This window comes from Pyxicephalus adspersus, chromosome 5, assembly GCF_032062135.1.
Source record: "Pyxicephalus adspersus chromosome 5, UCB_Pads_2.0, whole genome shotgun sequence".
NCBI classification, from domain to species: domain Eukaryota; kingdom Metazoa; phylum Chordata; class Amphibia; order Anura; family Pyxicephalidae; genus Pyxicephalus; species Pyxicephalus adspersus.
The window spans coordinates 88950360-88961680 of record NC_092862.1 but is presented as its reverse complement, the minus strand read 5'-3'; the positions used below and the strand labels follow the sequence as shown (position 1 = coordinate 88961680).

The following is an 11321-nucleotide window of genomic DNA, read 5'->3' as shown; positions in this document are numbered from 1 at the left end:
CTCCCTAGTGTGGTAAATTTTAAAACAGAGTCCAACGTCACATACCTATAGACAAAACCACATAAATATATTTTGTATTATTTTGTACTGGATTGGATACAGGACTTTGTATTAAGTCCAATACAAAAAATTTGAATTTCCCGCTACGACCCCCGTCAACGGACGTATGTACTGACATCATCAGGAATCGTCGAGGGTTGTGTACACGAACGCTAGATTGTAGGCTATAATACTTAGGCATAACTTACCGAAATATGTCCAAAATTTAATACATTTATTAATAAACTTTAAAAAAAAAAATTTTATAAAACATTATAAAAAAAAATCTTTAAAAAAAAGTGTATAATGTAATGTAACTGTACAGTAGCTTATATAATATATATAAAACTGTTTATATATATATATATATATATATATATATATATATAAAGATTTCCTTGTATTGGACTCCATACAGCTTTTTTGTATTGAATTCAATGCAAAGTGATTTAAATTTGCCGCACCGCCTCCCGCCCGCACCGACGCTTGCAGCGACGTCACCGGGAAACCCCGGAGATCGTCACTGCACACGCCGCGTGAAGGCTGAAGAGAGAAGATGTCTCTGGAGGAGCTGCGGGGCCAAGGTAAGTATTTTTTTTCAGTTGTAATCCGATTGTCATACAATGTTGCATGACAATCAGATTGCACTGTAACGCGTGTTTCTATTTTTAGCTACCCCGCGCCTGGTTCGGGGTAAACGATTGTAGCAAGTTTTCTTACCCTGAACCAGGCTCGGGTTAAACGCCCAGGTGGTTAACAGTTAGAAATATGTCGGGGGGGGGATTTGGAATTTGAGAGGGGGGAAGGGGGTTGATGAGTTCTGTTTTATCCAGGTTGAGTTTTAGAAACATGTCAGCCATCCATGATGAGTTGGCTGACAGGCAGCATAAAACCTTATCCAGGACTGAGGGGGACATGTCAGGGGTGGAGAGATAGATTTCAGTGTCATTACACTACTGAGTGGTACCAGGGCTGACCCTTGCTGAACACTAACAGTAGAGTAGAGTAGGAGAGGTGGGATTACCATTAAAAGAAACTTGAAAGGAATGGTTAAACAGGTAGGAAGCAAACCAAGAGAGAGCCTTGTTACCGATACCAATGGAATGATTGATTTGGATTAGAACTAAGTTATCAACAGTGTCGAAAGCAGAGGAAAGATCTAGGAGGAGGAGGAAAAAGTTGCATTGTGAGTTAGCTCAGATAAGGTTATTGGCCACTTTAGTAAGGGCTGTTTCAGTGAAATGGGCAGATCAAAAGCCAGACTGGAGTGGATCAGAGAGAGTGGGTGCTCAAGTAGTCGGTGAGCCTTTTAAAGAAAAGGTGCTCAAGAATTTTGGAGACATAGTAGCTAGAAGGTAGGAAGGGGTCTAGTGAGGCTTTCTTTAGGATTAGGGGGAATAATGGCATATTTGAAAGCGGAGGGGTAGATACCTGTGGAAAAGGTGTTTTGGCTTCACCTTTGATTCTGCCCTCTCCTTTACCCCCCATATTCAGAACATTTCCAGATCTTTTCACTTTCACCTGTGCAACATTTTCAAAATCAGCCCCTAACTGTCTGCAGAGACCACCAAATTCCTGTACACGCTTGTATCATTTCTCTGGAGATTACGGTCTCTCTTGACTACTTTAACATCCTCCCCTCTGGTATTCCACTAACCCACAAACTTTCTCCTCTACAATCTATTATGAATGCTGATTTCACCTTAGAATCAAAATCAAACTCCTGTGCAATGTCTATAAATCCCTTCACAGTTCTTGTCGTACTTACCTTCCTGACCCGATAGAAAAATAGACCCCTAAGCCATTCTCTTCGCTCCTCCAGTGACCTACCAATGACTTTCCTATAACTTTGTTACATACATGGCATGACTTTTCTAGAGTTGGCCCACCTCCCTGGAATGGTCTTCCATGTCCTATTTGGCTTGCTCCTACTTTCTGCTCATTTAAAAGAGCTCCCTAAACCCATCTTTTCAAACTTGCTTACCTGTCTTCTGTCTTTTAAGCCCTCACTGCACACCATTCCATACCCCCCTCCTACTGTGTGCTAATTCCTCCACCTAATAGACTTCTTGGCAGGGTCCTCTTCTCCTGCTGTGTCTCTGTCTGTATCTATATGTTATTTGCAACCCATATTTTATGTACAGCGCTGCATAATATATTGGTGCTATACAAATACTGAAGAAGAAGAAGAGGTTGCACACTATAACTAAAAAAACCCCTAAAAATTAGAATTAAAACATTTCCCAAAGACTGAAAAAATAAAGGACAAAAAATAACATTTTGGTACTATGGCATACATGTCCTGAAGAGCTTTAATTTCTTCTGATATTACAGACCGTCCATTTGTTTACTGCAGCATTTTGTATGTTTAACATGATACTAAAACAGGTCATAAAACACAAAAATTCTGATAAAACTACAGCAGCCTCATACAGAAGCTGGAGTTTTGGCCACATGCAATAGGCTATTAACAAAATGAAAACAAAGAGGAGAAGAAAAAAATGCGTGAACCTTACTGTTGCCAATTCGTCAAACTTTCCAAACAGTTCATTTAACAGCTTTACCAACTCTTGTGCTGTACACTGGGATGCCAAGCTTGTGAAACCAACAATGTCTGCAAATAAAATGCTGGAATAAAAAAAAAAAAAAACATTGAATTAGGTTTTATAAAGTTCAAATTGTAAGCTTGTTTATTTTACCCTGTTTCTAACCAATTTTTAAACTTCAACCTTGATACAACGTTAAAAAATATAAATGTGCAAAGTAAGCATTTCTAAATGTAAATTTAAACCTAGAACAATGTTTTCAACAGATTCTCTATGACATTTATGAACTATGCAAAACATACCAGAAAACTGCAAATAAAATGCATGGATAATTGAGCAATAGAAATTATGCTGCTATATCATTTTATGTAAATTTCAAAAAACGTTCTTTTGTTTGACGTTTTTCCAGTTATGAGTCCTTGAGCTCTTGACAGCTGCACAGAAAGACATATAAGCATTCACACCCAACAAGAATCTGTGTTAGTTAGAAGCAGAATCTATAAACATATTTGTTATGTTGGAAATTAAACTGCTTCGTCACCTTTACGTAGGAGACAAAGTAGTAATAAACATGCAGTATCATCTGTATGCTGATGACACTCAGATCTATCTGTCCACCCCTGACCTGTCTCCCTCAGTCCTGAAGGTCTCATGCTGCCTGTCAGCCATATCATCATGGATGTCTGACCGATTTCTGAAACTCAACCTGGATAAAACAGAACTCATCATCATCCCCCCCTCAAATTCCAAATCTCCCCCTGACATTTATCTAACTGTTAACAACACTGTTATTCGACCCTTCCCTCAGGCACGTTGTCTTGGTGTCACCTTTGACTCGGCCCTCTCATTTACCCCCCATATTCAGAACATTTCCAGGTCCTGTCACTTTCACCTACGCAACATCTTCAAAATCCGCCCCTACCTATCCCCTGAGACCAAAAAACTCCTTGTACACGCTCTTATCTCTCGTCTTGACTACTGTATCATCCTTCTCTCTGGTATTCCACTAACCCGACTCTCTCCTCTACAATCCATCATGAACGCTGCAGCCAAACTCATGCATCTCTTTGTAGTTCTCTCCATTGGCTTCCATTTCACCTTAGAATCAAATTCAAGCTCCTGTGCTTTGCCTTCAAATCCCTCCACAGTTATTGTCCCACTTACATTTCTGACCTGTATAAAAATACTCGCCCTGCCGCTCTCTCGGCTCCTCCAATGACCTAGTAATGACTTCCTCACTCATAACCTCATCACACGCACGGATACAAGACTTCTCTAGAGCTGCCCCAACTCTCTGGAACGGTCTTCCTCGTCCTATCCGGCTTGCTCCTACTTTCTGCTTATTTAAAAGAGCGCTCAAAACCTATTTTTTCAAACTTGCCTACCCATCATCTTCTTCTGTCTTTTGAAACCATCACTACTTCCCAGCACTACATATCTCCAATCCTATTGTGTGTGAAATTCCCCCACCTACTAGATTGTAAGTTCTTCGGGGCAGGGTCCTCTCCTCCTATATCACTGTCTGTATTAGTCTGTCATTTGCAGTCCCTATTTAATGTACAGTGCTGCATAATATGTTGGCGCTATGTAAATCCTGTTTATTAAAATAATAATAATAACATACTGCTCCAAGTGGATCTCTGTTTTCATGCGTATACATTATGGCTGTGAGGGAGTGCTGCTAACTAGTTTCTCTTCCTGAACAATAAGTACATTACCAAAATTATACTGTACTCAGTGTATCCTGTGCTGTTTAAAATACTAAGGATAGTGACCTCTATAGTATGGTTGTGCTGTGTATTCTTCATTTTCTCCAGACTAAGAAATAGAGCAGTAAAAGCACATTGATTAAGACAATTCTCCTTATAACCTTGAAATCAAAAATGATTATGTTGAAAGCATACTGTATATGTCAACATTGTAGCCCACAAAAAAAATCAGTTATCACATTACAAAAATAAAAATATTTAAGAGTCTTAGTTCTAGTTTGGCTGATTCCACCTGACATTGTATTTCAGTAGATAGAGTATTAAAGAGTAACACTGAAGTGTCAATCTGTAGAACCTCAATCAGAAATTTCAAGGTAAACTTCCTGAGTCCCCTTCCTCTATGTCTAAAATTTCCAGCAATGCAAAAGTAAATCACTTTAAATTTCATTACTGATACCTAATAAAAATAGTTGACAAAGTAAGAAAGTAGTATTTTAAAATTCAATGGGAAGCACAGCTGTCAAAAGGTAAAAATTGCAGAGAAACTGCAATATTCTGTAAATAAATCAGTGCTACAATTTTTTTTTATGAAAACATCTCATTTTTAGGATTGAACCACATTATACCCCAAATGCAGCTTGTGATTGTATTAAAAGGGAGTTATATGACTAAAAAAAAAAACATAATTGGTCACTTTAAAGTGGGGTTATCATTGAGTAATATTGTAAACTGCCATTTCTGACTTTGTTGTAAAAATTACACTTGATTGGCGTTGAGTATGTAGCTCATAATGTAATAATATAAGTATAGTTGTTACACAACTTGTGAAACTAAAAATCAGTTTCCTATCTAGTCAATTGGTATTTATTAGAGTTAGTTAGAGTTTATTAGAGTTAGTTCAGCAATAGCAGTTTACATGATCTCATTGTACACTTGTTCTCAGTAAAAAACAGGAAAAAAACTGTATGTGCTAAGTATACAGTATACTTTTGTTTATAAAGAAAACATGCTGGACATTTTCTCATTCGCCATAACCATCCTTTAACTAAGCTGACAATGTAGAATTAAATATAAAGGCATACAAAGAAAGCAAAAGGGAAAAAAATACAAATACAAGCAATGTAACTTCTAGTGCCAATCATAATCTGTAACAAACTGTTCATGAGTCAAGTAGGAAGACTGGGGTTGCACAGTTCTCCATCTGTTAACCATCTGCTACAATAAAAGAGCTGATGTTAATTATTTAGTTTATACCATAAAGTAATTGAATATCTACCCTCAGGTTAAGTGCCAAGTAAACCAGATGTAGACACATTACATAATGATTGGCAATTTGAGGTAAGTATGGCACATAATATGCCTCCTATATATCTTCTGGAGATATGCATGTTTAAAAAGTATCATATATTTCCAAGCTGGCATTCTGTGGTAAAGATTTTATGATACAAATATGCAAAATAATATAAAAAATCTCTTTTAGAAGAACATATTTGACAATTTATTACATAAAAAGCAGCATTAGTACAAATTTATTCATTTTTGTTTGTAGGAATTTTCAAAGCCATTGTGGAGTGAAGCAAATTTAGAAGTGATACTACATGCTGCCTGAATCCCATTAAATTAGGTAGGTTTAAAAAATGTTTGTGTTGTGATAGCCTATAATGTACAAATTACTGTAAATCTATGTTTCTATCAAGCTATCTAACTTTCAATTGTTTTCTACCTTTTTTTTTTTCATTGGAACAGCAAAAAGATAAACCAGGTGGTGTTTTCTGTCTTTCCCTGTGTATGTTACTATATTCAGCCCTTGTGTAACAGTAATCTAATTAAAAAAACAAAACGAAAAAAACTGGTGGTCTGCGAGAAGATTTACACCCAGCTCCAATGTTACCGCATTGGTAACTTGATAGATGAGCGCTGTACACACACATGGGCTGATTTATAAAGCGAATGCGCGGAAGCTCACCAGACACATATATGATCCACTCGGCATGATGTATTACTGAGATCCGTTGGCAAGCACTAGAGCATTGATAAATGAGCAGTGGTTGAGAATTCGACAATTAAGGTGAATACTTTTCAGCCGCACAATTTAGGTAGGTCTATTAATGTGTGCCCTAATGGTGATGTCATAGCAATCAATTAGGGCACACATGGTCCCTGTTCTGTGTGCACTTACAGTCCATTACAGTTCAATTTGATTTTTAAGTGCCTGATGTAAGGAACTTACCTGTCCAGCAAGCCCACGGCGTCCCTGGGGATCACAGCCGCAGAGGGAGACACCGCTGCAGCAGGCAGCATGCCCGAGGCTGCTGCCCTGCTCGCAGCGTGTCTCTCCCTGCGGGCAGAGGGATCCATTCTAGCCAAACTACTGTTCCGCCAGGCGGCATCCCCAGCGTCCCTATGGACGTGATTACAGAAAGTCCTGTTCTCAGCACTCCTGTGGATGTGCAAAGTAGGTAAATGTAGGTAAAAGTAGTAAGTGCAAAATGTATGTAAATACATATGTATTTTTATTTTTACTGCTTTACCTGGACTAGTTTGTGGGGGAGGGGGGGATTAAATCAAGTAAGTTTGCTTGTATGGTATGTATTGATGTGACTTTTTGTAATCTTCATTATTGTCAGCGTCATCTCTTGCTGCAATGTTTTTTTTTGCCTGATTGTCTCTATTGCTTAGCAATTCTTCAACCTGTTAAAACGTCTATGTAATCATTGTTTTTTAAAGGTTTTGTCATTTTATCCACAAATAATTAGTACTGGTACTTGACCCCCCTCGTTACTATTTGTCCTATTCTCAAAGTCATATTGTCACATATTGGTATTTTAACGTATTATGTACGTATTCCTTTTATGAATAAATTGACGCATTTTTTATTGATTTTATTTATTTTAGTAGTCTGACATTTGCTGAATAAGCTGTGGTTTTCTTTTAACATACTTCCTACATGTATAAGTTTGTTCTCATTGTACTATGCCTTGTAATTGCTGTGCTGCTTGGTTTGAGCCCTATTGTATACAAGCAGGGTCAAGCAATCTTGGAAATGAACAGATGTTCTGTTGTTGCTCAACTCAATTTTGCTCAATAAATACTGAATTGTATACATTATTTAGGGGTGTACATAATTTAGATTGTAGTAGTATCTAAAACTTCCAGGGACAAATAAACTTTGTGCAGAACATATTGTCTTGCTTTTACAGTCTTTTCTTGGTGTTTATGCAGTTTTTATGCCATTTTAGACCTTTGCCCACTTCCTCACATCCTTGAGGACTTGTCCCCATTCATCACCTGTAGTGCCCTGTATTCTTGGATAGAGAAACTCCATCCAAGAATACATAGTAGTAGCACAGCGCAGCAACAGCAATCGCTGTTGCAGCGCTGTACTATGTGTTGTTGGATAGAGAAACTCTATCCAACAACACAGGCCACTACAGGTGATGAATGGGGACAAGTCCCGGACAGTTTAGTTCAGCAGTTTCCCACGTGACATCACAATGGACCCGAACTACAGATTACCTCTGCAGTTCCACTATAATCTCCGGGAACAAGTCCCCATTCATCACCTATAGTGCCCGGAGATCCCGCAATGACAGGAGGATTCCCACGGCTGCGCAGCCAGAGGGAATCATAATGTAATTGTAGGAAAACCTGTAAAAAAAAAAAAAAAAGTTTTTTTTGTGGTTTATTCCTATTTTTGTGATGACGAAAATGTATTCCCATCTTTATCTTTGGCTCAATTATTTTAAACAAAGAGGCAGAGGGAAATTTAGTGTATGATAATTACATCACATTAGTTGTGTAAGTATGGGTAAGAATGAAAAAAAAAAGTTGTTGGCTGTTAAATGTGTAAATTTGACTAAACGGCTGAACATTGTCTTACTCAGAATTTCAAGACAATACATTAAATGTCCTAATAAAAATGAGAATATGGTAATTTGCTGTTTTGCTTTCAATTTTTTAAAATGTGATACTCAGAATTTCAAGACATACATTAAATGTCCTAATAAAAAATGAGAATATGGTAATTTGCTGTTTTGCTTTCAATTTTTTAAAATGTGAACAATAGATCAGTACCTGAGTTATCCAACTGTTTTCTGGCTTTTCTTATAAGCTCAGCTCTTTTCAGCTTTGAATTCCGAATGCAGAAATAGTCCTGTCTACTTTATTTGTTTTGGATTAGATAACAAACTCCCCCATTAACCGTGTACATGACTACTTTACACCATTTTCAAAGTTTGCATTTCCAAGCATGACAGCAAGAATTCAATATTTAATATAACACTGCTTCATCTAATTCACATTTACTATGCAAAGTGAATATTCAGCATCTACTCCAATTTTATCAATATTGTACCTGACATTGAGGCTTGTGTGAACCAGTTAGTCAGCAACATGGACAGTACAGTCTTGGATTTGTCAACTGTAAGCCCCCTGAGTCCTTAGAAAAGGAAGGTGTATGGCTGTGGTAAGTGAAGAGGGTTTATTATGCACCACTGAGGGATTTACATGTCATCTGTTCTTCCAAAAGTGAGTGTACAGTAGAGCCTATTCACTATGCTTTTACTTAAGTAATTTTTTAGTTTAGTAAATGCAGTAAAATTCACTATGAAACAAAACCTAATCACATACAAGGAGAATTTAGAAAAAAAAGCAAACTGTTCATGATTCACTAACAAGATTGAATATAGCTAAACCTCATTTACTAAGCAAAAAACAAATTTTGAAGGCTAGATATTCATTAATTTCTGGAGCAAGCTGTGCTTTGATATGCAAAAGGAAATAACTGCAGAGTTTGTCTTCGTCATTAAAGAGTTACAAGATGTTGCAAAAGAGCTCAGTCTCAGCTGTGTTTAGCAAACCGTTTCTTGTAAAAAGTCATGCAAACCACCCCCCTCCCCAGCCTTCGTCTTTCACACGAACGAGCAGAAAAACTTTGTTCATATCTAGGAGTCGTCTGTATGTCAGATGTCCTTAACACAGGGACTACCTGTATGTCTCTAAAGCTTTCTTTTTTTTTCTTTCATAGAGTTTGATGATTATATATATTATCATGATATATATATTTATATTCAGGCGACTTAAGGATCAGATTGTTTGTCTTGCATATCTGAAGATGTTTATGCGTTTTTCTAGTTTAGAATAAGGTCCAGATGAAAGTGCCCAGTCTGATTTCTTCACAGGCTTATTTTCCCTCATTATTATGGAAAATTTATCACAAAAACTGTATCCTGAAGACATTTTCCCCTGCCTTGTGCATCTATTTGCCTTTCCTTCACTGTAAACGAGCTGGATTTTTAAAGAACACCTACTCTAATAAATATTGTCCATATATACAGCAGGGGAAATAAGTATTGAACAGGTCTTCGTTTTTCTCAGTAAATATATTTCTAATGGGGCTAGTGAGATGAAAGTTTCACCAAATGTCGGAAACAACCAAGTAATCCACACATACAAACCTTTTTTTGTTTACCAAACAATTATTGAGAATTAGAATTATTTGAGGCAGAATGTTTGCTTTTTTTTATAGTAAAGCAACTTTTGAACTACAAAACACCAAATATTGGAAAGATTAATATTATTATTACTAACTATTTTTATAGTGCTAAAATATTATGCTGCACTTTACAAAGTTTATGGTCTTGTCCACAACTCTTCTTCAAAGGGGGGCATGATTTAATATCCCTACCATATTCATATGTCATTAACACAGTCTAAGGCCAATTTTTTTAGGGAAAGGCAATTACCTAACTGCCTGTTTTGGGGATTGGGAATAAAACCATACATTATCCTTTATGTAAGGCATCTGTAAAATATATCTTTATGGCTAAATTTACCAAAAGAGGATGATTACAGGCCAGCAGGATATGCATAAAAACATGGAAACAATGGCCCTGATTTATCAAACAAAATTGTAAGTTCGCTCGCGAATTTGCGGTCCCACATTGGAAAAAAGTTGCTAAAAGTGGTAACCCTGGGGTAGGTAGACCTATGGGAAAGATAGTAAATACAGCGCTGTGCATGTGTACAATGCCGGCGGGGCGGGAAATTCAAAATCCATTTGTAATAACTGTATTTTCTGTAAAAACTGTATTGAATGCAATACATTGGATTTATATGTGTAAAGGCAGTACATTGTTTTCAAGAACATTTATTTTACAGTATATATAATAGTATGAGTATAATAATAAGTTGACGTATTCTCCAAACATTTATGAACTGAAATTATCTGGCACTTTGAGGCGCGTATCCTCAGCAGCCTGACCCTAGCGAGCTTGCCTTAAAAGTCATTCTTTCCCTAACAAATCATTCTTTCAAATAGCACACATCTTCCAGTTAGCTTTAAATAAAAATGAATGAAGTGTTCAAATGTTTCAAACATATATATTAGCTTAGAAATAAGCATATTTTTAAATGACCTAATGTTTTAAGGTTCTGAAAGAGTTAGAGGAACTATATTTAAAATCCAAAAAACAAAACAAAAACACACTTACCTTCAATCCCGCAGGGCAGACTAATCACTCTGGAGGTGACTTCCATCGGGTCTTGCGTCGTCTTAGCATCCGTCCTGGAGGCGGCGCTCCGGGCACCGCCTTTTTCGTCTTCTTTTCCTGGTTTTTCATCCTACATCGCCCGACCCAGGCATAAGATCTAGTGACCAAGGATGAAAAAAAAATTTGGGATCTGCAAACTTTTTTCTTTGAGCAAAAAGGCACCTTCTGCCCATGCCCGAGAGGCATGCACAGAAGGAGCGCCCAAGAGCCTCCCGGAATGCCTGCCGTAGGTATCACCTAAAAAAAAAAACAAAAAAAAACTTAATTTTTACCTTACATAAAAGAGTTCTCTACCCTTTTATGTAAAGTGAAAATTCTGAGTTTAGGTACGCTTTAACAGATTTCAGCTAAATGTCTAAACGCTTAAGATGCCTGACCCAAGGATCCGCCTGGTGATTAATTCCTGAGTACTCTGGCACTTCCTCACTTTTGTCAGTGAACTAGATCATCCACCCACGTTCTTGTTTGCTACTATA

General features: G+C 37.2%; 1 protein-coding gene across 4 annotated transcripts in view; it reads right to left on the bottom strand.

The window, feature by feature from the left end:
* The window catches only part of ADCY1 (adenylate cyclase 1), a 496503-nt gene that overhangs the window by 435255 nt on the left and 49927 nt on the right, over positions 1-11321 (bottom strand). For all 4 annotated transcript variants that reach the window (XM_072412078.1, XM_072412075.1, XM_072412077.1 and 1 more), the window contains exon 4: positions 2556-2667. In XM_072412078.1, coding sequence (XP_072268179.1) covers positions 2556-2667 — 112 coding nt within the window. The remainder of the gene's footprint in view (positions 1-2555; positions 2668-11321) is intronic.